Source organism: Phodopus roborovskii, unplaced genomic scaffold (assembly GCF_943737965.1).
Source record: "Phodopus roborovskii unplaced genomic scaffold, PHOROB, whole genome shotgun sequence".
NCBI lineage: Eukaryota > Metazoa > Chordata > Mammalia > Rodentia > Cricetidae > Phodopus > Phodopus roborovskii.
Genome location: NW_026125052.1, coordinates 5,029,902 through 5,055,376, shown reverse-complemented (window position 1 = coordinate 5,055,376; position 25,475 = coordinate 5,029,902). Strand labels below are relative to the sequence as shown.

General features: G+C 46.1%; 1 protein-coding gene across 18 annotated transcripts in view; it reads left to right on the top strand.

Moving 5' to 3' along the window:
* Positions 1–25,475, top strand: part of Msi2 (musashi RNA binding protein 2) — a 353,285-nt gene that overhangs the window by 117,855 nt on the left and 209,955 nt on the right. For all 18 annotated transcript variants that reach the window (XR_007835060.1, XR_007835112.1, XM_051194255.1 and 15 more), the window contains one exon: positions 5,110–5,202. Coding sequence is in view for 16 of the 18 variants with exons in the window: in XM_051194255.1 (XP_051050212.1) it covers positions 5,110–5,202 (93 nt within the window). In the remaining 2 variants the exon portion in view is untranslated. The remainder of the gene's footprint in view (positions 1–5,109; positions 5,203–25,475) is intronic.

The following is a 25,475-nucleotide window of genomic DNA, read 5'->3' as shown; positions in this document are numbered from 1 at the left end:
GAACATGGGGGAGAGCAGCCTGGGCTTTTAGGGATGTGGATGGTTCATATTTTCAGGAGACTTTGAACTCTCTTCCAAGACCTGATAATAGCTAAAGGATTTGTTTTCTCGGGGTCTGTACCCATTGAGGGCTGTTTGAAGCCACCTCCCGCTTTTGCATGTATTTGTTGGGTTTAAGAGACATTTGGACTTTTTGCTTTGTCTAGACTTCCCTACTGGGATTACTATCTTTGGGACTACTAGCATCTTTAGGGCAATAATATTAGATCTAACGTCCCCGTTCTGTGTCTTCTTAAATGGACGTTCCCCTAACCTCCTGTCATATTACTCTGCTTTACATACAAGTATGGGTGTGACACTCACACGCGTGTACACACACACACACACACAATTTTCTTTATCTTACTTTGTAGAAACATAATTGATAGTCAGGATTGATGACTAATGCCTGTGTTCTCCACAGTTGGGAAAGCTAAGACAGGAGAATCATCACAAGTTCAAACCTGAACTATAGAGTAAGACCACAAATGGGTGTCACTGAGGGATCGTTTCAAATGGAAGCATAGTTTTTTTTTTTTTTTTTTTTTTTGCTGTTGTTGCTTTGTTATAAGATAATTTTTAATACTTACCAAAAAGTCAAAAACAAAATCACCCCAACCCAGCACACCCGCTGTCTAGTTTGAGGCAAGAAGGTGGGACGTCTTTGCAGCTGTAGTTAGCAGCTGTCTAAGGCCACATGTAAACAGCAATTTTCAGAACTGGCATGTGTGCTGGGGCCTTTGTAGCGCCAAGGGGTGTGTGGAGAGCTTTGGTGTTTAGTTAAATTATGGGTCTAGATGCAAAACTTCACAGCAGGGCCTTGAGAGCCTGACCATGCCCTACTTCCCCATGTGCACACAAGCTGGAGATCTCTCTCTCTCTCTTTCTCTCTCTCTCTCTCTCTCTCTCTCTCTCTCTCTCACACACACACACACACACACACACACACACCACTTCCCAGAGGAACACCCTACTCCATAAAGGGAGAGAGACCTTGGGAAGCCTTGGAGTCCTTGTGATCCTACGTCCTCAGGGCTCTTGGATAGGTCCCTTGCATCTTCTAGAGTGTGAAGCACTCCAATCTGAAACCCCCAACAGAGGGAAGTCAAAGTTAATCACCTGGAGGGTTTTGGACTGAGCTCTTGGTGGTGTTTCCATTTCAGTGAACTGTGGGAGCCAAGGGTGGCCCTTGATCATTTTGGTGTGATCACAGCTTCCCAGCCTCCCTGCCTCCTGCCCTCCTTAGTAGCCATGGAGATGGAAGGGAAAGAGGGAAGAGTGTGTGATTGCTGGTCCTCTGCCTCCTACATCCGTAGACAGAATGCAAATCACAGAGCAATCTACAGTCCATTTGGTGGTAATGGTGTCAAGATTCCCCAAGTAGATCACCTGTTGCCCATCCACCCACCCAGAGGCCCCGGTGGGAGAGGTTATGACGCATAGACTACTGCCCCCTGGCTGTACTCCCCTCTCCTAAAGCAGCTGACGGAGCTAACATTTCCCCTCTAGCTTTTTCATGTCTGGCAGGTTCTGATGAAACCAGTGTTTGCCGAGGAGTGGGAGCCATCACTCTATCTGAGCTGAACCCTAGAAAGGATGTTTTATAACTCCGGTTTTTTTGGTGCATTGTCCAGGGCCTGGGTTTTCTCATCCTTCCAAAAAGGGAAGGGTTTTTAAAGGCTTTTGTGGGGAGATGGTGTAGATTTATAGCTGGCTGCCTGTCTCCGTGTTTAGGGTTCTGTCTTGGCATGCTCACAGCTGCCAGGCAACAGCGGAAGGGGTATGAAGAGGTTTTTTCATTTAGCCAGTAGCTGAGCTTCAGGAGTTTAGATGAAGACAGGGTGGTCGTTTTTCTTCTCTGGGTTCCCAGGAATGTTTGGAATCTAGGTAGGGCCTCAGCTCTGTGTGGCCCATCTCTAAGCAAGGAGGTGACAGGGTTTCTTCCGTGGAAGGTCCACCAGAGGTGCTTCCACTAGGATACAGCTGAGGTCATGTTAACATTTCTTTACAAATATTTAATTACTTGGTTGGAGTTTAAAGTGGGGGGGGGGCAAAATTAAAGCATAGGATTATCAGCTATTACACAGAAGTGAAAAAAAGTGTTTTTGAAATTACTGACATTTAGGATGGGGTGATAGGATGGGGAGTTGATTATTTTTTAAAGCTATTTGTATAAAATGTTTTCCACTGTACATTTAAGTGTAAAGGATGAATTTAATAATTGACTCTGGGTTCAGTTGTAGCGGTCGCTTAGCTGTCACCTTCAGTGTGCTCTGCTAGACTCTTTGGCATATGGTATTTAGCTTAGGCCTTGTGGGAGCTTGTGTGCTAAGCTAATTGTTATATCTCCACTTTATAGAGGATTGAACCTCATGTTCTCCTAGGGTGTATGCTCCTGTGCCGGGCACTTGAGAGATCTGTTGAGTGAATATACTGGAGAAGTTAGGCTTGTAGAATTGGACCATTAATAAGTCTAGGAAGAGATTGAAATTCCGAAGAAGACTCCGATCGGTTAGCTTTACTCATCGCTATGACTGAGTGCAACTTGAGGTAGCGGGGATTTACTTTTGGCTTGAGGTTTCCATTTAGTTTAGTGGCAAGAATAGCTTATAGCATGGAGACCTGGATACAGAGTAGGAGAGTGTGAATGAGTATGAAAATGAACGAATGTGCCCGAGTTTGTTGCATTTGTCCTTTTTCTTCTTTTATCTCACTGGGCCCCTGACCTTTAAAATAGTGCTGCCCGTATCCACCCCCCCCCCAGTTGCTATTTAGTACCTGTCAGTCGGTGCTAGAAATGCTCTCACAGACACACTCAGAGGTGTGCTCTACTGAAGTCTTCAACTCTCTCAATCCACTCTAGTTCCCAGTCAAGATTAACCATGACAGGGCCATCAAGGAGCTCTTGACCATCAAGGAGCTCTTGGTCTATCAGGAGGTCCTTAGAAAGAGTTAAGAAGGGAAGTTAATGTCAGGAGCAAGAAGAGGTTGCAGCCAGCTCATCCAGAGACCCTGGGAGGTGGGCACTGAGGTTTGGATCCTGGCAGGGTCTTTTTCTAGAATGTCCTCACATGTCTTGTCATCTCATCCTTAGCCTTAGTCATTGGGGAAGAGAACACCAGTAGACTTGTAGTGCTCCCATGCAATAGGAGGAAGCAGCTGGCGGGACTCACAGTGTCCTCTTGAAACAGTGCGGAGAGGCCTTCATGTGCTTTAGTTTGGGATCAGCCATTGGTCACGTGGCTAATGTGCCCACTGAGAGCTGCCTACTAAAGCCTGAGCATCCTGATGTCTGGACTCCTCTTTCTGACTCAGTCAACCCAGGCTTGGACTCATGCCTTGGGGGGGGGGGGGATTTTGTGGACCTGGTACAGCACCTTGTGGAGTAGAGGAAAGAATCCAAATCCAAGAGAGCGAGTCCCATCTAGAGTTACAAGTACAGTGAGACACTGGTGCTGGATTTCTAGTGTCTTTTCTATTCCAACATGTCAGCTGTGGGTCCTAGATGTGCAGCATGACACCTGGGTGATCTGTTGTGGGTGTGTGGTCTCACTTATCAAATATTTTAAGAGTCCTAGTGTGATAGCTATCCAGGAAGGTATGGTACCGTCCTGTATCCTTCATCCAGCAGCAATAACATAGATGACATTTAGTTTATTATTTTAAGTCAAAATGGTGAGTCTTGGTGCCCACTGGATTTTCCTACTTTTTATTAGATTTTTTAAAAAATCATTTTACTTGCTTTTTCTTTTTTTTTCCTTTTGAGGCAGGTTCGCAGCAGTCTCAAACTCTTCAGTTTTCTTTCCTTTGGGGCTGTTTGGATTCTAGAGTTTGGGGCCATATTTGTTCACTTTTGCATTCATTGGCCTTCAGTGTTGCCTTCTGTTTGCCTAGCCCATTGTTGGTGTCATCGAGGCCCTGCAGAGTCAGAGCCTGGATATTTGAAGGAGAAAGTGGTTACTGTGAACGGGGGACGTGTGTGTGTGTGTGTGTGTGAGAGAGAGAGAGAGAGACAGAGACAGAGTCGGAGACAGAGAGCTGTGTATGGATTCAGTATCTTCAGAGGAGGTGAGACTAGCATCAGGCTGGCCGGGATAGCACATGGATATTTTGGAGTTAGAACGAGGTCATGGAAACTTGGAAGATGGTTGCAACTTGCCACGGGAAGATCTGGGAGTGGAGAGGCATTCCAGGGAGAAAGGTCTGTGAGAATAGAGATGTGGAAACTTAGGAATTAGTGGGGATGGCATAGGGTTGAGCAAGGTAAGCTGCTTGGAGTCGGGAGGGCTTGAAGGTGTGTCAGGTCAGAGCTTGCAGGGTGGTCCCTGAGTGCGAGGTCAGCACCTGTCTTATCTACAGGCATAGGGCAGCCTGAGAAGAGCTGATCATAGAAAGTACACATCTCCTTTGAATTGTGTCTACATTTTTTCTTCTAAGTATAGGGGATTGAGCCAATGCCTTGAGCATTTGAAGCAAGAGCTATCCCTAGTCCTTATGTATTCAATTAAAAACCAGTTTATTAGTTCCTTGAGAACTTACTGCAACAGGCTTTGATCATGTTCATACCCCCCTCCCACAACTCTTGACAACTCCCTACCCACTTCCCTACCCATCCAACTTTTTTTTTAAAACCCCATCAAGAACAGTTTGTGCTGCCCATATCTTCTTGGGTGTGTGGTCGCAACTGACGAGGTCTTGGCTGCCATCTGAGCATCATCTTTATGCATCTAGCTGTGTTTTGTTTGTGCCTCTTCTATTTTTAAAAATAGCCTCTACTGTGGGATTTTTCTCAATATGTCAGTGAAACCATGTTTTGTGGCCACAGAGTTCCTGGGGGTCCCCTCTGCTGTCAAGAATTTCCAGTTTACTCTGGTAGGCTGAATGCCTAAGATAATGCAGCATCGCCGACTCCAACATCCTTAACTGTGTAATGGTCTGGTCCATGAGCCTGAGACAGGTTCCAGACTGCCTTGCCGGAAGAACATGGAGCAAGGCTTGTTGAAGTGTCTTACCGAACACTGCTTCTGATAACCCGGTTAATCTGTGCCCTCCTCTTGTCATCTCTTGCAGATGGTCACAAGAACAAAGAAAATATTTGTAGGAGGGTTGTCAGCGAACACTGTAGTGGAAGATGTAAAGCAGTATTTCGAGCAGTTTGGCAAGGTAAGTGCTGCCCGTGGGTGGGCGGGCAGGAGTTGCGTACAGGTCTGAGTGGTTCCCCAGATGTGGCTATCTGGATTGATTGTCTAGGACTGGGTCCTTGGGCTTCCCTGTTGGGATTTACATGAAACTCCAGGAGCTGCAGTGGAAGAGTCAGGCATTGGTTGGCATGAAGCCTTGTGCGCCTGCAGGAGCACACAGAGTGGCCTTTCAGTACTGTTTTGCTGTCATTTGCTAGCCACATGGGGCCAGGACTGGGGAAGGATGTGGGGTTGTGACTCACAAGGGCACAGGCGCCCACAGAAGCAGTGAGAGGCAAAGCACTGTGAACCAGTGCTGGGATCCCTTAGTCCTTGCATTTCTGGAAGATGGATGGCATTCAGAAATGAGGGTCCCAGGCCCTTGGCAGTAGAACAATCCCCTGTTAAGTGCCCAAGGAGACTTGGGAAAGATGTTGGCTGTACCCATCATTATTTTAACCAGAGTGCCCATGAGACAGAAGCAAAAGATATGCTTTAGGACTAGGCATCCTCAGTCAGAAACGGGGGACAAGAAGGTTTGTGGGGGTTAGATGGGCATATGAGGCGGACATCCGTGGGTGATGTCTTTGTCAGCTGCTTTTTAAGCCGGTGAAAGAGGCAGTAGCATATGAGTGGCTTCTTCCTGAAGGTGGCCATCTCCTCAGATGTCATGCTGCCCTGTGTTTGCCTGTATGTGGTCCCTTTTCTCTAGCTCCCACAGAAGCCAAAGGTGGTTGGCAGGTGAATGGCTGAGCTGGCCCTCCACTCCCTGCTTCCTTGAGTAATTGTGGGTGTTGTCATGGGAGCCCAAGCATGGGGCCAGCTCCTTCCATCATAGTGTCTTCCCTGCTGACAGGCTAATGTGGCAGAGCTCTGTGGTACCCTGGAAAGATGCAATGCCCACTCAAAGCTTTTATCATTCATTTACTCCCACGATGGCTGTCCTGTTTGCTATAGACCAGGACGAGCGAGGGCACTGCCACCCACTAGTTGGCCTGAAGGTTCTGTGCTTTGCTGGCTTGCCCAGGGCATCGGACAGCCATGACTCAATCACCATTTGTGTCTCTCCATGAGCCACTGCCTCAGATGAGGGCCATGACCTTTATTTAGCTTTGAATTGAAGGCTCCCCCCCCCACCTCACACGCTTTGTATTAATCAGTTTCTGTGTGGATGGGAGACCATACAACAAAGAGAAAACAGCATCTTCGAGTTCCGCTATGCATTTGAAATGGCATGGAAATGCCCACTTAGGTGGGTTTTGAAAGAGGCCTTTTTCCTCATAGTCCTCCTGAACATCCTGTCTGGGGGCTGACTCACTCTGGGTGGCTCACTGGGGAAGCTAAGTGTGCTGATGACCACTGGAGTTACAGGGCTTCTCTTTCCAAGAGTGATTTATGGCACTAGGGGGAAGTATCCATCATTGGCCCCTCCCTGCCTAAGGAGAAGGATTGGAAGTAGTTAAATGAGACAAGTCCTTCTTGCACCATACTCTAGAGGGTGGGCCCTCTTCGCTGTCTTTCTCCCTTCAAGTTCAGTGCAGGGGTAGTGTTTGCACTCAAGAGGTGGGATTTCTTTTTCGAGCCATAACCTGCCTTGGAATCTCATAGGCCCATTTGCAGGTGTCAGGCAGACTGCTGCTGCTTGGAGCCTTTGCTGTATTCCAGACAGGCTTATACTTGCAGGAGACACACATCTCTGCACATCTCCAGCCTCGCTTTTTCCCTTCTCAGATAGCTCCTCTCCTTCCTTTTTGTTGTTTCTCATGAGCACTTACAGTCGTGACTCAGAGTGTCAGCAGTGGGCTGATTGGCAAGCTTTGGCCTTGCCCGCAGCCGCTAACAACACCGCCTTGAGAACAGTTGTCCCTTTGTCTCGGCAACAGTCACAGACCATCTTCCCTAACATGGCACTTGCTGGGTTGGATGCTGCCCAGTTAATTGTGCAGTCATATTTGTGGATTCTGACAGGCTGCATAAACGTAAGGAGTGTTTTACTAAAGGACTAAGGAGGTTTCTGAATATATCAAAACCTGTAACACATTCTACTCATGAGTTAGCCGCTGCTTTCATGCACAGGCACTGAGTATTAGCTGGGCTTGTCTTCTGAAGAGCGTATTTGTCATTTGCTGGAGTCTAGTGTTCTGCCTTTGGCCCCTTGGGCAGGGTTCACCGCCTCTCAGGATTCTGATGGTTCATTTGAATCCAGAATGATCAAAGTAGAGAGAGTCTACCAGTATGCCTTGGGGGCCAGGAGTAAAAACCAACCTCTGCACAAAGAGGTAGTGGGTAAATTGACACACCAACTTTACCCTTTGTTAATGTATATTCTTGTGTGTTGACAGATTTGTAAAGGCTAGTAAATTGCTCTGCAACCCATATGGTCTCCATTGTAACTTATGCTATTGTAGGGTGAAAATATCTGCAGCCAGCATGTAAACAGATGGCTGTGGTTGTGTTCCAATAAAACTTTATAAAAACAAACAGAAAGCCAGATTTGTTGACCCCTAAACTGAGTTATTCCTAAGGCTGGTCTTTAAGCTGTGAAAGTTCTGTGGAGGGTGTTTAAATGTAAGTAGATAGATTATAACCCAGTGTATTTATAGACTAACAAAAGAATACATTGCTCACAGTAGTCAGCATGGTATGTAGTAAGCAAAATAGTTTTCAACACAGTAAAGTTTATTTCTGGGCTTCGTGATGCAGGGGCAGTGCATCTCAATTTGAGACTGCATTCTTTATTTGGAAAAAGGCACTATTTATAATCTGGAATCTTTGTCCTATGAGTAAGACCCAGAAAAACTGAGTAAGTTACTTTCAGTCTTCCTGTTTCAGGCACTAAGTCTAAATGATCAAAACTTGTGATGTTCAGATTTTACTCGTAAGACAGTTTCACTGTGTGTTGCTGTTTGTGTTTTATAGTTACATATGTTTGGTGCTAAGCTTTTAGTGCACTTTAAAATGTGCTTTCAAGGATGTCAAGTGAGACACCTGGCATTTCCACTATGTGGGTGATGAGAAAGAAATTGTCTAAGGTCATACGGTCCAGGCTAGGTAAAGCCTGGGTGGCACTCAGGGCATGAGCTAGCCTCTGCACTCTAGATAGAATCCTGCCTCCCACTTTGGAAGTCAGCTGACTCTTCTGCACAGGGAGCATGACGTATTCATTTGTCAGCAACGCTGATCTCCAGTAATTTATTTAACTGCCTTGGTTATTCGGTGAACATTATCTGTGTTCATGATTTCATACATACAGGAATGATGTATATAGACCATTCCAAAACCTGGCAGATGACTGATGCTCTGATATGCTGTAACAGAGCCACTCCAGAGAGCTCATCTCTTAACCAAAGTGCCTTGAGCTGGAGAAGCCCTCCCTACACACAGGTTTCTGCTCCTCCTCCCCTCCCCTGCCCCCCTCCTCCTCTCACTTCTCTTCTTCAGGGCCCTTCCCTCAAGTTCCATTCTCTTACATTCTTGCAAGGGATTTGGGATCAAAGAGGCCTTGGAGCAGAATGACCTCTCTGCCTTGTCCTGTTTAGAACAGAAAGTCCCACTTCTTAGCTGCCCCTGAGATGGATGCCAGGGCAGCTCCAGTGCCCAGCTCTGCTTAGCTCTACTCACTAGGTGATGCTGACTCTACAGGACTCCAGTGAGAGCCATGGAGGCTTCCAATTAGACTTCACATGGAGAGCTGTGTAATTAGTTTGGAAGACTTATGCTTAGTCATTGGTTTATCCTAATCGGCTTTGGCTTTTCCCAACAACAAAGTGAGCTTATTTGGCTAAGCTGAACCGACTCGGCACCCTTTGTCTTGCCGTTTATTGTCTCATTCCTTTTATTCTGTTCTACTGCCAAAGTTCTGTTTCATTAGGCCTACAAGTCATTTCCAATCCAGTGGGCTGCTACAATCGGCCTTTATCACCCGCTGCCCCGGTTCCCATGTCCCTTCTAGGCCAGGGCCTGAGCTGTGGTTTGATATAAGGGCTTTAACCCCTTCCTGGGCCAGCTGCTGCTCATGGTCGTGGGGGTCGGGGAGCAAAGACAGCAAGGAAGGGCAGGATTTGGGAAGTTATGGCTCCTCAGGTACCAGGGAAGGGAGCTCTCTGGGGAGGAGGTAAGGGGTTCTTTGCTGCCTCCTTGCTAGAGCTGGGCTGTGTGAGGGGCTGAGAAAGTTAGCCATGGCTCCAGAGAGGGGTGTCTGAAAACTTGTGTGTGTGTGTGTGTGTGTGTGTGTGTGTGTGTGTGTGTGTGTGTGTTGTGTACAGTTGGAAACCAGAATGAACTGGTCTCCTCATTTATTCCATAAAGTGGGGGTTCTGGGGGGTGGTGCATATGCTGAGAGTGTCGACCTGGTGCCTGTTATTTTTTTTAGCCCCAGGCTTTAAGTAGGGGTATGGAGGTAGGTAGGTAGGGGTGTGTGTGTGTGTGTGTGTGATGCCATTCAGGTTCCTTTTGATAACAGAAAGTGTGAGGAGAATCTTACCGAGAAGAAAAAGAAAAAAAGCCTTTGAAATTCAAAAAAGGAGAGATTTGTTCTTGAAAGTGGACTGTGACCTGGGGCCCAGATAAACAGCTCTGTGTGCATGCTCGATTCTCTCAGGACGGCAGAAAACACAAATCTGTGTGTGTCTTTTGTGGCTGTGTGAGGCTACCATGGGGCCTTCATCTTCTGAAGCGGTTTTCACAGGTGGGCTGGCTTGAAGGTGGGCCTTCATCAGTCACCTGCTTAGCCTCTCCAGAGTCTGAAGTGTTCCTCAGACCTTCTTCACTTGTAACTAGTGTCAGGGAGGTTCATCCCCCCCCCCCCCCCCCCGTCACTGGCTGGCCATGGTGGGATTTTAGGTTTTCTTCCTATGATAGCCCAATGCAAAACCAATGCTGTCCCTATGGTCTTTCTATTCTCTGTCTGGTTTGTGTTATTCCCTCACTTTAGAAGGATGGCTTACAGAGGAGACATGGGGAGTCCACCATAGGGGGTAGCAAAAACGCTTCTTCATTTACCACATCCACCCTTTAGGCCCAAGTACAGGCAGCATCATCATGGGTTAGTAAGATCCTTGTGCTGGGCTGTAAATCATCCTGATGCTCAAAAATGTTGTGTTTCCCTGTTCATTTCAGCCTCCCAAGCCTGTTTCTGTGATGGCCAGTGGAGTTAGAAATAGATTCAGCTCCCTAGCTTCCTTTCTCCTAAATCTTCATGTTTTGCTTCAAACAGAATTCCTAAAATAGTAGGTTTCCAGGAAAGCTTCCCATTTCCCTCTTAGTGTACAAAATATAGCCAGCTGTTAGGCAAAGGCATCAGACATTATTATTGCACTGTTAACAGTGTTTTAAAATATACAAATAGAAAACTATCCTGATGCCTTCTGGGTTGCAAGCTGGGGAAAACTTTGATTTTATGTTAATCAAATGGCATGCTCATTTGCATAGTAGGTAAAGGAACAAGGCTTCATACGTGGCTGGTTCACTCTGTGTCCCAGCTTAGTTTAGCTTTACTTAATTTGAAAGAAGGCAGGGCCAGGGAGCTCTTGGGAGCAAAGGAGTTAATGAGGCCGTGTTGGGGATGGGAGGGAACACGAAGGACTTCCAGGGGCCTCACCTTCTCAGCATCCTCCAGGAGGCCTCTGAAGAGGTCACAGACAATGGAGCTGTTAGCATGAGAAAGGAACGCTTTCTCTCTGGAGATGGTTTTCAGTGGGAACTAAAAACGCACCAGAAATCATGGCCCGGGCTTGTGCCAGTGGGTGCAAGGGGTGGTTCTTCAGGGAGAGAAAGCGCAGTTCATTTAGACTTGGCATAGACATCTAACTCGATTGTTCTGTGGAGTGAGCATTGATATGGAGATCCTGCCCCCCCTTCCCACCCCATCAATAGGACACCCCATTACATGGGTCACGTCTGCTTTTCTTTTCCCTTCTCCTTTTTTCTCTTCCTTTGTCCTCACAGAATCGGGCCATGTAGAATGGCCCGGTTTGTCGAGTTTTCTGCCCTGTAAGTTTTTACAGCTTGGTATTTGGAGACTCCGGTAACTGTGAATTAGCCCTAAGTGGGCTGCCAGTCAGTGCTTTATTTACATTGGAAGCCACAGTAGAGAAAAGACCCAAAGGGGGGGAAAAAAAAAACCGTTAAGAAGCAGGAAGAAGCTGGAGCCTTGCTTTTCTGACTGCTGCTAACCTCATCGCTGCCTTTAAAACCAATCACGAGGCTCACGGCTGATATTTAATAGCTTTTAGCTGATTATTTTTCTTCTCCTCCTCTTTCTTTTCTATCCAAGTTGACCTGGGTGTACTTGAGCGGAAATGAAGTCATCCAAATGCTGAATTAGAATAATCACAGTCGTCTAAGAATGAAATGGAAGCAGAGATTAAATGGTGGAGGGAAAGCAGGCATTAATAGGCACCAAGAACACTTTGCATAAAATAAATAGGAGATTGGGTTTGCCTCTGCTGTTACCATTTCTCCTTCGCTTCCTGCCATCTTCTTTTGGTGTCGAGTTGATGGCAAAGTGGGATCTGCTTTGCTTTAAGGTCACATGCTCTCCGCCACCTGGGTAACTGGTGCTTTCTTCCTTCTTGTGCCATGTTTCTGTCGTGGAAAAATCCAGATGGAGGGTCTGTGGTTGTGGAGGGCGGGTGATTACTTGTTGCAGTTGCAGTGGGTGGAGACAGTTGGAAGAGAGGGAAGAGGATGGAAGACCGCAGAAAGCAGGCCAGCCATCCTAATGCTGTTATTGACAGGTCCCTGGTTGTAGGGACTTGTCCCTGAAAACCCAGGCAGGGTAATGAAAGGTAGAGTGACCAGCTGAAAGTTTACTAGTACCAGCAAAGAGGAAGTAGAGTCTTAAACCTGACCACTTTAGGCTCTGAAAAGGCGTCAGGTGTGTTTCCCATGACTAGGCAGATTTAAATACTCCTTCCTGGTGCCCTGAACTTCTCATTCACACCTGTTTACATTTTACCCTCCTGATTTAGTCTAGCAGCTGGGGGAGAGGTAGCACAGGAAATTGTTAACCGAGGAAGTGCCATGGGGAATGTAGGTAGCAAAGACAGGCAGTGGTCTGGAGTATGGCTTGCCTTTGGGCTCCTGTTTGGCTCCTACTTGGGGATTATTTCTGTGACTATTGAAAATAATAATAATAAAAAAAAACCCGCCCTGGCTCAGTGAAAAGTGAGCTTGTAGTTTAAGAGCAAAGTGAGGTTTTAATTAGATTTAAAAGCCCAGCAGAGTGGTTTGTTTACAGGAAGTGGTTTTTAGGTGGTCTGCTGTAGAAGATGCAATTTCTGCAAGTGGATTACTTATAATGAGAGATTTTTGGTTGTTGAGGTCGCTAACAGCCCTTTATAATTGGAGGCAGTTAAATATTTTCTGACTTGCTTATGGCATGTCAGCATTCAAAGAAACAACTTATGGTGCTTTTCAGTTAAGGAAAAATAAATGAGAGTGTGGAATGATCAGAGATGGACTTTCTGACTGTTCCCAGCTTTCTTCTGCACCACCAGAAGGTCATCAAAGGCCTCAGGGACAGGGCATGCTGCAAGCCTTCCAAGGCACAGAACTTTTTTTCCCCATATTTATCTTTATTTTTAAAGCACCCCCTTACTTTTGCCCCTCAAGTAGTGAAAAAAAGAGGCATTATCAACCGTGTAGTTGCCCTATCAATGTTCAGACTCAGGTATTCCTTTTGTGTCTGCCCTTAACCCTTGTAGAAGTCCTGGGTTCTTGCTTCATGTGAGATGCTCATGGTGAAGTGTGGGTGCCTGACCAGCTATCTGGCATCTTCCAGAAAGGGTACCAGCCAACAACCCACAACCCCCCCCACACCCCTCTTTAGACAAGGACTTTAGCCCAGGCTGGTCCCAAACCCCATGTGTAGTGGGTAATAACCTCAAACTTCTGATCCTTCTGCCTCTACTTCTTTGATGCTGGGATTTTTAGGTATATACCACCACATCTGGTTCTATGTGTTGCTAGAATTTGAACCCAGGAACTTGGGTGTGCTAAGCCAGCACTCTACAACTGATCTACAGCCTAGGCCTGGCACTGTTACTTTATGACTGTTTGTTACGATTTGTTGTGGCCTTCTGTACCATAATATTTATTCTATACAAGTGTATGGTTCTTTTTGAAAAATACAGTCTTCTATTTGCTTGAAAATGGCTGCCTACATTTCTGATCACAAGGGAGGCTGCCTTTTCATTACCTGACCTTGAGAATGAAACTCTGGGATTGGTGACTTTTTTTTTTTTCTGAAAAGTTCCAGATAATTAGTTTTAGTTTTGAACCTCATATGGTCTTTTAAGAGCATTCAACTCTGTCACTGTGTCAAACAAGACATAAAGACAATATGAAAATAAGTGTTCCTGGTTTTGTGTCAATAAAACTTTATTTACAGAAACCAGGGGGCAGCCTGATGATACCGTAGGCAGCAGCTTTGCCAGCCCACAAGCTTAGGATTTTGCCTGGATCATAGAAGGTTTTATTTATTTTTCTTCACTTCTCTGATTCAACTCATCAGTTTACCAACAAGTCATTTCATTCTTCTTTCCGTGTATTTCTTTACCTGCAGAACAGGGATAATGATGGCACATAATATACACACATGTACATATGTAATATGTGTGCCTACTATACATAAGATGGCCATGAGGATTAAAGGAGCCACTGCATTTGGAGTTATTAGCATCCCATCAGAAACAAAAGCTGTGCTTAACAAACACTAGAAACCTGAACAGCACTAATTTCTATCCCCAGACCCGAGCCCTCTGACTCTAGAATTGCCTCTCAAGTCTTTTGTAGTGGTAGGCTTGCCAGCACACTTGCATGTACATGCATGCACACACGGTTTCATCTGTCCTTTGAGTGAAGGTAACTCTCTGGTTCTTTCACCAATCCTGGGAACAACACAAATGGAAAAGTTCTCCCCAGATCCTCACAACAGGGGATGAAGTTGTATCGTTTTGATGAGGTGCCCCCCCACCTGGCTTCAGTCTAGGCAACTCTGCACTTCCAGTTTGTGGAAGACCTTCAGGTTGCTCTGTCTTTGATAGAGGACATTGGATTGTCATGAGCCAAAGAGGAATTCTTGTAGTCGGACCCTGTGAATGAACTCTTTAACTTTTCTGAATGATTAAGCCTTTTGGGGGCTAAAGAATATCATCTGGAAATTGTCCCAGGAATACTTAGCTGATGTTTATTAAAATACATTTAAATATATTGATCCACTAATGTGTTTATTGCATTTATTTTGCCTCATGGGAGAGCTTTTCACATCCTCACTAAGTTTTCTTTCTTCTTCCTGTACATATGATTCTCATAAGCTTCGTTTTCTGGCTTCCTTTGAATTTACAGCAAATATTAAGGGATGGGAAGATGTTAATAAACTCAGTGTAAAGCAGGAGGGAGAAAACCCTATAAAGACAAAGAGCCTTAGATCTTCAAAGCTACATCCACATCATGGGACCACTTAGTACAGGAAAGCAGCCATTCCTCCTCATTAAGCCCAAAGAGCATTGCGTCTGTGGCCTCCTGCACCATTCACTTGTTCATTGTGTCATTCCATAGATCTCCTAGATGTTGTGGGGGCCAGGCACTGAGCTAGGAGCCACTGTCCCATGAGTAAATAAAACAGACAAGAATCCTGCTTCCTTCTAGCCTGTTAGCATGGGTATAGATGGAGAAGGACAAACTCTAAACTAGCAAGCAAATAATAAAATTAATTCCAAATTGTGCCTCGAAGAAAGCAAACTAGGAGTGGGGAAAATTCATACTGGGACTCTGAAGAGGGCATCTTGGATTATTTAGCCGTAAGCCCAGTGTATGTTCTTTGCCTCCATGAGCCTTCACATTTCAGCAAGCTGGGGCCTAAGCAGTTTATTGGTGGGGAGTGTGAGGACTGGCGTGACCCGATGCTTAGTGAACAATGAAGGTATGGGTGGATGGGGCGTCTGTATCAGAGGGAAGAGCTGTGCCGGTCATTAAGGAAGGCATTTCAGATGATATTAGCTTTTTTTCTTTTAAAATGGGGCTTTAAGAGAGTATATTCAGCTTTAGCTGGGGCACTTCCCTTCAGGGATCCTGTTGTTATTCTCTTGCAGATGGGTGTAAATGAGCAGTATCAAGCTACAGCCATGCTTTGTAGAACTAAGGTAGTATCTGGGCACTGTGAGCATCTTCCAGAGCAAGTCCTGACACAGAAGGTGTACATGTGACTTTTCCAGAAATGGAAGGCATGCTGGAGGCTAACCCTGAGGTCTCTTAGTCTTAGCCTCTGCTTTTCTTGCAGTCCTTGGTCTAAGGAAGGGCCTAGATCTTCCACATGGCAAGGCTTCTCAGGTATCTTTCCTGATATTCAGGAGACAGTAGAAACCTTGACTTAGCCAGGCTCATAGGGTTATGCATCCCCCAGGGTTGGACACTAGCTGGGAGTTGGGGTTCTCTCTAAGACCTGCCAAATGGTGATCAATCAGCTAGGCTTGGGAGTGGAAATGGTACAATTATGTGAAACTGAAACACAAACATTTCTGTCTTTGGGAAATCCCATTGGGGCAAGGGAGGATGTGTTGTTGGGACATTTTGCCCTTTGAAAGAATGAAGGAGCACCACTGATGCAGAACTCTCAGGCTTTGTTTAGATGACATGGGCTAATACTGAATGGTTTGGACTTTGGAATTAGGTTGTATTGATTTTACTGTCCTGAGCCAAATTTCCTGTCTGTTAAGCGGGGCTACATTTTCATTTATAGGGTTTATAATAGTGAATAGAGTCAGGGGTGGAGAGATGGCTCAGTGGTTAAGAGAGCACTGGTTCTTCTTCCATAGGACCCTAGTTCAGTTCCCAGCACTCACGTGGCAGCTCACAACTGCCTGTGACTCTAGTTACAGAGGATCTGAGGTCCTCTTCTGGGTTCTGCAGGTTCTGCATGTACATACTGCACAGACACACATGCAGGCAAAACACTCATCCACATAAAATTAAATAAATAAAAATTTTAAGAGTGACCAGACTCTAGCTTAGTTGGTGTCTGGCGCTTATGCTGTGATGGGTTCCTCTTTCCTTCCATCTCTGCTTCTCCGTCTGTCTCTCCCTCCCTTTGTCCCTTCCCATAAAGTCTCATGTTGCACAGTATGGCCTTGAATCTCCTTTTGTGGTTGAGGCTGTCCTTGTCCTTCCCATTCCCCTGCCTCCACCTCTTGAGTGCTGGGATTACAGGCATGGGTCATCACACTTGGTTTTATGAGGTGCTAGGGGTAGAGCCAAAGGCTTTGTGCCTATTAAGGATGCATTCTACCAGCAAAGCTACCTTTCCAGGTCCCTGTTGCACCCCTACCCCTGGTTTGAACGCTCACATTACTGATTTGCCCTGTGTTCCTGTGCACAGATCTCTTCCTTCTGCTGAGTGGATGGTGTTTTGAGTTTCTAAGGTACTAGTTTTGTAGTGACTCTGGTGCTCTGCCTCCTTACCAACTCCTCAGGCAGCCTTCTGACAAATTCAGCATCTTAGATACTGCTAGATTTAACCCAGCTGGAGCTACTGGGTGTGTGTGTGGGGGGGGAGTGTGTATGCGTGTGTGAAGGGAGGATTTGGCTTTTTCTCCTCTTATGCTAATGAAGTGAATATGGCAAGGAGTCACAATATTTTCTTTCCAGGCAAAGAAATGTTGTAGTAGGAGAAACAGCAGCAGGGGAAGCAAATGTGATCTCGCTGGATTCTCTCGAGGGAGGAACGGGACAAATTGTCAGCTTCTGTTGAGAAGATAATGCTTGCACTTTGATAAATGCCAACTTTCTATGGAAAGCCACCATCTTCTTAGTGATTCCCCCAAGTACTCACATAGGCTGACAGCTGAGGCTTTGGTTAGACACAGGGAAGTGCAGGTATTGGTTGGAATTGGGGTGTGTGTGTGAGAGAGCGCATGTGGTTGGTTTGCATTTCAAGAAGGGTGCCTTGAAAATGTTCTTTGAAGTCAGCTCCCTAGCACTGGAGGGGAGCCCCAGCCCTCATCGAGGAGGCACAAGAGACCCTAAGACAGTTCCCCCTGTGCTCAGGAAGCTATTGCTGTAACTCCATTCCAATTGATTTCAACACATCTACTCTGAGAGACGCTGCTCTTCATTCAGGCTGGGCTTTCTTCCATGCCTGGCTGTCCACAGCATCCCTTCTTGATGAGGGTGTGTCTGGATAGACTTCAGCACACATCATCCCCTGAAAAGCTTCTGTTGTAGATGCTTCGTGGGGGTGGTGTGGATTCTACTTAACCACTTCTGCTAAGTGAAGCTGCCACTCTCAGTGCTGAGGGAGGCCTTTGGCTTAGTGGGGTTGTTTTGGGCAGGTCCAGGGTAGCCTGAGCTCTCAGGGTACTGGAGACCTTGGGAAGGTCTGGAGGAGGAGGGAGGTGCCCATCATTTGCGGTCAGAAGGCCCTGGGGTGGATGAGCTTTCATCTGTGTATCCAGTCACCATGTTTCAAGAGATAAGCACCATGAGAGTCCAGCAAGGCAAACTTCCTTGCCTTCGAGGGCCATGCAGTCTGGGAGTAGAGCACCTGTAAGTGATCTGCATTGTGGAGATGGCAGGGGAAGAGCCTGTTTAGGGCCCTTCCCCTAAGCTGCCTGTCTTTCATTCCTGCTCCCTCATCTTCCCAGGGCAGCCTGGGAAAGATGGGTTGTGTTTTCTTTGCTTTGACACCAGCCTGAACATTAATCTAGGAAAAAATACATGGCAGGCTTTTGTTCTGGATCCACGGAGGACCCGTATGGACATGGATGGCAGGAAGAAGCCAGCTGTTACTTACTTCATGTACCTCTGGATACAGCAGCCCTGTCTGTCTCACTTCAGAAAGATCCAAATTGTGATTCAGTGGGCTTGAGATAGCGTCTTACTTTGTCACCAGCTGGAGAGCTTTGTAGGATGCAGCTCAAATACGAACATCTGCCATCACCTTGCCCCTGTCTATTAAACAGCCCAGGATTTTAAAAACATTTATCTTCTCGCCATGTTGTTTCCTCTCTGATAGCTCATGTCTCGGCCCCACCAAAAGTGATTTGCTGACACACGGTGGTGGTACACACCTTTAATCCCAGCCCTTGGGAGGCAAAGGCAGACTGATCTCTGTGAGTTTGAGGCCAGCCTGGTCTACAGCCAGGGCTATTACATAAAGAAACCCTGTCTGGAAGAACCAAAAAAAAAAAAAAAAGTGATTTGCCATAGTGCTTGTTTAGTTGACCCCAGAGTTGGGCACTGAGAAGAACCATCTCTTTAATGGAAGAGAACCACAGGGAATATTGCAATTCAGTTCCATGGCTCCTTCTGTGCATCTCACATGGTGACTGGGCCACCCAAGAGAATCGATGGGTATAAGTCTTGCAAATTAGATGCATTGATTCTATATCCCTCCCACCCCTTTTTAAAGCAGCAACAACAAAAATAATGCCTTTGCTTTCATATGCATTGGGTATACTCAACTGTCCTCAACTCCTTTCTTACTGGCATTTGAATTCTGAGCATCCTGCTCATGTGAACCAGGGTTGGCTGACTTTACCTGCAAAGGGCAATATAGTACGTACTTGAGATTTTGCAGACTGTACAGTCTTCATTTCGGTCACTTGATTCTCCTGTTACGCACAAAACAGCCACAAATAATATGTAAATGAGTGTGCATGGCTGGGTTCCAGTTTTTATTTACAAACACCAGGCAGCAGTCTGCATGTGGACTATAGCTGTAAGTTACTGCTTAGACACATTCCTTGGTCTCCAGCTTGAGTCTCAAATTAATGATTTATAAGTGGATATCATTACAGTCAGTTATAAATTCATTTGAAATACTAGGCCTTAAAATATCGGCAGTGGAGGCCACTTTTCCAATCTGGAAAAAATATTCTAGGTTAGTCACAAGTATATGGGTGTCCAGAGGAGGACAAGTGGTGGCCCTTGCCGACCATATAGTGGGCAAGGAGCAATCCTCTGGGGCCTGGCTGTTTCTTGGGCATGGTCTAGGTATTGCTTTTAAGGAACAGTAGGTGCTCCAGATGACTGTGGTAGCCACCAGCTAGAGAACTGTACCCATGAGCACATATGCAGCCTTGTTTGGTGACACACGATCTCTCCAGCTGCATTCCTGAACTTGTCAGGCCTGAATGGAAACTTCATAAAGCTTCATGCAACAACTCCTGGACTCTGCTCACACCCATGAACTGAGAATTTGGTTATAAACATTTTCCTAAAAGAAGCCGAGGGGAAGAAAGATCCACACGGATTCATTTGTACTTCTTATGCCTGCTTTAAAACAAACGAATGAACGAACAGTGATACTGACTTAATGGGCTGGTGAGGGTGTGAAAACTAACATTTTTGTGATTGTTGCATGAAGCCCGAGCTGAATTCAGCTAAACACACACTAAAAAGAGTGTTGTAGATATATTTATACCTGAAGAAAACTCGATTTGATGCAAGCTGCTTATTTCTCCATTGTGGTCACGTGGGCCGAGGCTCTTCGTATGAAATGTAATTTACACAAATTAGTCCAAGGCAGGTAGAGTGTGAAATTAAATTGATGCCTTGATTTCTGTATTCTCCTGTAAGTGTTCCTCTGAAACTTTGTCATTACTATGCTAGGAACTTTAACGCCCTCCCTACCCTCACCCCCTATATCCTTCTGTTTTTAAACAGAGCAGTTCTGATTGGTTAGGAACACGAAACAACTTTAATTACAGGCTAAAGAAGCTTGCTTCATTTTACTTTGTGACTAAATATTAGAGTAAGCTCTTTTTGGGCCTCTAGCAGAGGGTAGAAAACTTAGAATTTAAGGTGTCTGCTAAAGAAAGGTTCAACAATTGGTAGCAAGGTATTTGATTTCTTTGTCAGTGACTAGGACCATTTAGGGCTTTTCTCTGTGTAGACAAAGAGGGCATGTATATTCAAGACCCTTGGATAAAACAAGACAGGACAGGAGCTCCAGAAGGTCACTGCAGGCTTGTCCCATCTGTATTGACAAGCTGTGTCCTGGCTAGACCTGTCCTCCTACCTAGTTCCAGCCATCACATCTCTCTGAGAATAGCTGTCAGCACCTGGTGTCCTTGTCTTAAGTGCAGGGTACCCAGAGGAAGAAAGAAGAGCCCCTGTGCTCAGCGTTAACCCTTTGGCCCACTGAGCAGCATGTTTTTTACAAAAGCACCCACTTGGCCTTATCAGCAGAGTGTCAGCCCCCCAGGATGGAGCCATCTGTTGGTCCCTGAAACTCTGTGGACTGCCCTTCTCAGCAGAGCAGGCAGGATGCCCCTCCAGGACCCAGGCCTCTGATTGCATCCTTATTGGTACCTTTCTCTGAGTTTACCTTCAGCCAAGCAGGCCTGGGTCAGCTCCACGGACTAGGGAGTGACTCATATCTGTCAAATAACTACTGGCTGATGTTTGGAGGATGCTCTAAAAAATGAATTATGGGCTCCCATGATTTTTATTTGTCTGTGGTGGCATGGGTGTATTTATCTCTCTTGTCCATGTTCTCCCCCATCGCCAAGCCTTTGTCTCCATCTGAGTCAGCATGACATGGTTTGAAAATTGCCTGTTTGGCTTTTAATGATGATTAATGTCCACAGCCATGTTTCAAATCTAGGAGCTCTTGAGGTCTCAGAGACCGTTACCAGGAGCAACCTGCTGAGGGAGTCCATCACACACTGCACTTGCTGTCTCCAGCCTGAATTAGAGACCTGGCCATCTCTACCTTCCCTCCAGCCTTCTTGGACCCTTCTTGGATCTTCTCATCAGGAGCCAAGTAGGGCAGAGAGAAACACTCTGTCCGGGAAGCCGATCCCATCTCTTGGTCATATGTAATTAGTACCCATCATGAGGCATGTGCAAGGGTCACTCCTGCCCCCCAGATCCCCAAATCAGGGACACCAGTGAGGAGCTTAATTTCTCCAACAGCAGGTGCCTGTCATCTATCTGAAGGTGGTTGCCAACATCTGGTACAATTGCCTCCACAAGCACAGTAACAAGGCGGCCTGCAGTTCAGTCGCGGAGTGAGCATCGCCGCTTTAATGATAACAAGCTGTTGGCCTCCCCTCTGAGATGAATCCATCGCACAGATGTTTGTCTAGTTTTGGCAATCGTATCACACTATAGCTTTGGTGATTATGCTCAACTGGAGACTATTACAATAAAAGAAGTTTGAACTTGTTCCATTTTTACATCCCACCCCCTTCTCCCCTGTTCCGAGGTATAATTTATATCAATGGCTGTAATACCAGTTCCATTACGAAGGCCTCTTTACTTTTTATGATGTCGGTGGAGCCGCAGCTTATAGCCTGGCTTCCCTCACAGGTTAATGTGCTTTAGCTACATCAACGCTTTTAATGTCCTCACTTAATGGCCCTGTGGCAGTCCTGTGCCCTCCATTGAAACGCATGTTGACATGGAGAGGTCATGGGAGTACATTGACTTACTCTCTTGGTTGGAGAGAGAGAGGAGAGAGAGAGAGAGAGAGAGAGAGAGAGAGAGAGAGAGAGAGAGAGAGAGAGAGAGAGAGAGAGAGAGGAGAGAGTGTGTGTAGGATGCTTGGTTGCATGTCCAGGACAATGAGGAGACTGGAGGAGTGGTGAGAGATAGGTCCAGATCCACAGACCTTCTCTAGCCTGGTATTGGCCTTCCTCTCTCCTCTTCTTTTCCATTCACTCTCGTTGCTCTTCTTTCTCTCCCCCAAAGGTACGAAATACATACTTGCAATGAACTAACAAACAAATCACAGTTTGGTGAACTGGCACATAGAAGACCAGTGCATAGCTCTATATATGGAAAACAGAAAGGAACCACCAAACCACTGAAAATTGTATGTAGTGATACTAAATTGCCAGGACTTTTCTTTTGTGTATGCATGTATCTGGTCATTTGCTTGTACACATGTGTGAAGGCCAGCGGACAATATTGACTGTATTCTTCATTTTTCACTTTACTTCGTGTGTTTTTGTATGCATTTGTATGTGTTGGTGTACGTACATAAGTGTGTGTGTGAAGACCAGAGATCAAAGTCAGGTCCTCTTCTATCCCTCTCTACCTTATTTTTTGAGACAAGACCTCTCTGAACATGGAGCTTGCTGATTCAGCCGCGTGGCATGTCTCCTGAGATCCTCCTGGGTCTGCCTCTTCAGAGGTAGAATTATAGACACTGAACCCCCCAGTTTTTTTTTTTGTTTGTTTGTTTGTTTGTTCTTTTTTTTTTTTTTTTTGGTATGTACAGAGTTCAGGGGATCCAGACTCAGGTCCTTCTGCTTGTGAGGCAAGCACCTTGGTGCCTAAGCTGTCACTGAAGCCCATGTCAGATTTTTAAAATGTCAACTGTCTATTTTTTCTTTTTCCTTCTGTGATGCTGACTATTAAACCCAGAGCCTTGAATGTGCTAGGCAGGTGCTCTACCACTGAGCTACACCTCTCAGTAGCAGCAGTGTTTAATTGCATCTCTTCTATGTGCTAAGTACCTAGCTGATTGCTTGTATTGATCTATAAGTATATGATTCTCACAGTACCCCTTCAAGGTAGGTGTTCTTGGAAGTATCGTCACGGCTGAGGTAAGTGAAGTTCAGAACAGGAAGGTGCATGCATGCTCAGTGTATCAGAGCTGCTGCCAAGAGGCAGAAGATGATCTCAATTCTGGGCTAATGAGCTCCAAACCCATCTCATTCTCCAGTCGTCATTGTCATCGCTAATCTTGCTTGTGGCCTGCACTGATGTCATGGAAAAATCTGCCCAGGCAAGATGTGGCATTGAGAGATAAATCACAGCTATCATTTAACATTTACACCCTCTTCCCCATTTTAATTTGGACATTACTTTTCAAAGATTAGGAAATGTAATTTTGGCAAGGTGTTATTTTTGGTAGTGCATTTATGAGTGGATGAGTCAGCGTAGCCATGGACATCTTATTGGTGTTGGGGTACCACATGCTTCTTTTCTTGGCCAGAAATTGGTTATTGTTCTCCAATTCTGGTAACACATCAGGAGGCCTTGGCCAGTGGTTCTGGTCATTTGTATAAGAGCCATCTTGGTCTCTGGACAGGACACTATACACTGTAAGCAGTTCACATACGAGAGTTTGTATCCCCTCAAGAGGAAGAAGTTAATACAGTGGTGTTTTATTATTATTGTGATAGACTCATGCAGACCACGGTATTCTCTAACTTGCTGCGTAGCCAGTTTTGGCCTTGAACCTCTTGATCTTCCTTCCTATACTTCTTAAGTGCTGGGGTCATGGTCATGCACCACCATGCTTGCCTCAGACTTGTGATCCCCTGAAAAACCAAAACCTGCATGCCGTGGTTCACAAGAAGATTATTTGCTTGAGTGGCTAGACACACGAAACTTGAAACCTAGCAGGGTTTTTGAAGGACAGACTCTTTGTCATAGTCTTCAACTATGTTTTTAACCTAGACCATACCTTCCCATTGAGAAATTTAGTGTGACATGGAACAGTGTCAACTCCTTGTCCATTCTGTGCCTTCCAGATTTCCCCCAACCTTAGAGTTGTATTCTGATGGCTGCCACTCCACCAAGTGATTTCCCATGGTTGAAGTGTCTATCTTACCAGTCTCTGGTGGTAGCTCCCTTTTGTGTCTGGTCAGGGTCCCTTCATTGCCCAAGGTCAAGGCAGGGTTTGCCATGTGGGGATGCCTTGTCTTCTTGATCTCCCTATGTGTGCACAGTTCCCCCAGGCTAGAAGTCAATCATAGAATTTTCACATCTACCCCATGGGTGACATCAGTGTTGCCCTTATGCTATGCTGCCTGCCCTTCCCCACCAAATTAGCTCTAACTTGGTGGTAGGTAGGTCCTGAAGCCAAACCACCAAAATGCAACGAAGATATGTGGCACAGTCTCTGTCACTTTTTTCTCTTGCAGTAGTTACAATATTATTAAAAACCCATTAAATTTTAATGTACCCCATAAAATATGTGCTCTTGTGAAAGCAAGCACAGATAATTATTTCTGATGAATAAACCAAGAGGACAAGTATGTATGAAGTCCATGCTACAGCATTCCATTTTTATTATATATGTCTCCTACAGGAGCGATCGTCGTGGTGTCCCAGCTGGTTGTGGAGGGCCAGTTCTTGGAAACCCTTCAGGGGTAGTGTGAACCCTGAACTCTCCAGGGTGTTCTAGGAGCTCATTGTTCAGGGAGGGAAAGAACCCTGTGTGGTGGCCACCTTATGTTAAACTGTTGAAAGCAAGGGCGGAGGAAAAAAATGGTGTGAGGGAGAAAAGTGCTGTCCCTCCCCGACTCCGGGTAGACTCCAGGTGCCCCATGGACAACCAAGTTAGACAAGTTCTTCCGCCCTTGAGCTGGCTTCTGTGTTTGTTATAATAGGGCGGAGGGCAACCGTTCTGTCTATCTGCTTTGGGGCTGTTAGGAGGAGTCTGTGCCTGGCTCAGAGTGGGGATTCCAGTGTGAGGGGCATGCCTTTCCTTCCTACTTCTGCATATCCTTTGAGACTGTTGGAAGCTGGGAGCCAGAGCTGCCTCCTGACTTCTTGGACTCTGGGTGGTATAGAGTTTTAGAAGTATTAGGTTTGGGGATTCTTCTTCCTTTAGTACTAGGATGGCATACCCAGTGCCTTGCATCCACCAGGCTACCAACCCCCCACTCCCTGCTTGAGAAATAGTGATGCATCCCTGAGCTTCAGGCCTCTGCAGATGCCCCAGGGATGGAAGCTTTGTGTGGTGTCTGAAATACTTCGCCTCTGTGGTGGATGCCAGGTAGTAGGTAGAAGAATATCCTGCAGAGTGGGTGAGAAGCTGATGGTCAGCTGCTGACACTTGTTCCTTCTCAGCTGCCTCTGGCCTCAGCACCTGATAACCATGCTTGGCCGAGGGCTCCCCATCCTTGCTGGCACCACAGCTAAGAACCAAGGAGAAGGACTTGCCTTCAGACCCTCTGGTGTTCGTTGGAGGCCGTGCTGGGGAATGGACACCTGACCTTTTGTGTGGGTTTTGGAGGTCTTGCTCTCCTCTTCAGCTAGGACTCAAGCTTCCTTCTGCGCGAGTTTGGTGTCTAGCAGGTTCTAGTCCTGAAAGAGAGAAGGGGCAGAATTCAGGAAATACTTGTTAGGGTTTGCAAACCATGGGTTTGTGCAAGCCTTCCCAGGGTGGCAGAGCTTCATAACTCTCACATCCTACACCCTTGGGCATCCTGAAGAGGGAAGGGACAGAGCTTCTAGGCCCAGGGTGATAAGAGTACGACACTTGGCACAGTCGGATGATCTGTAAATGACAGA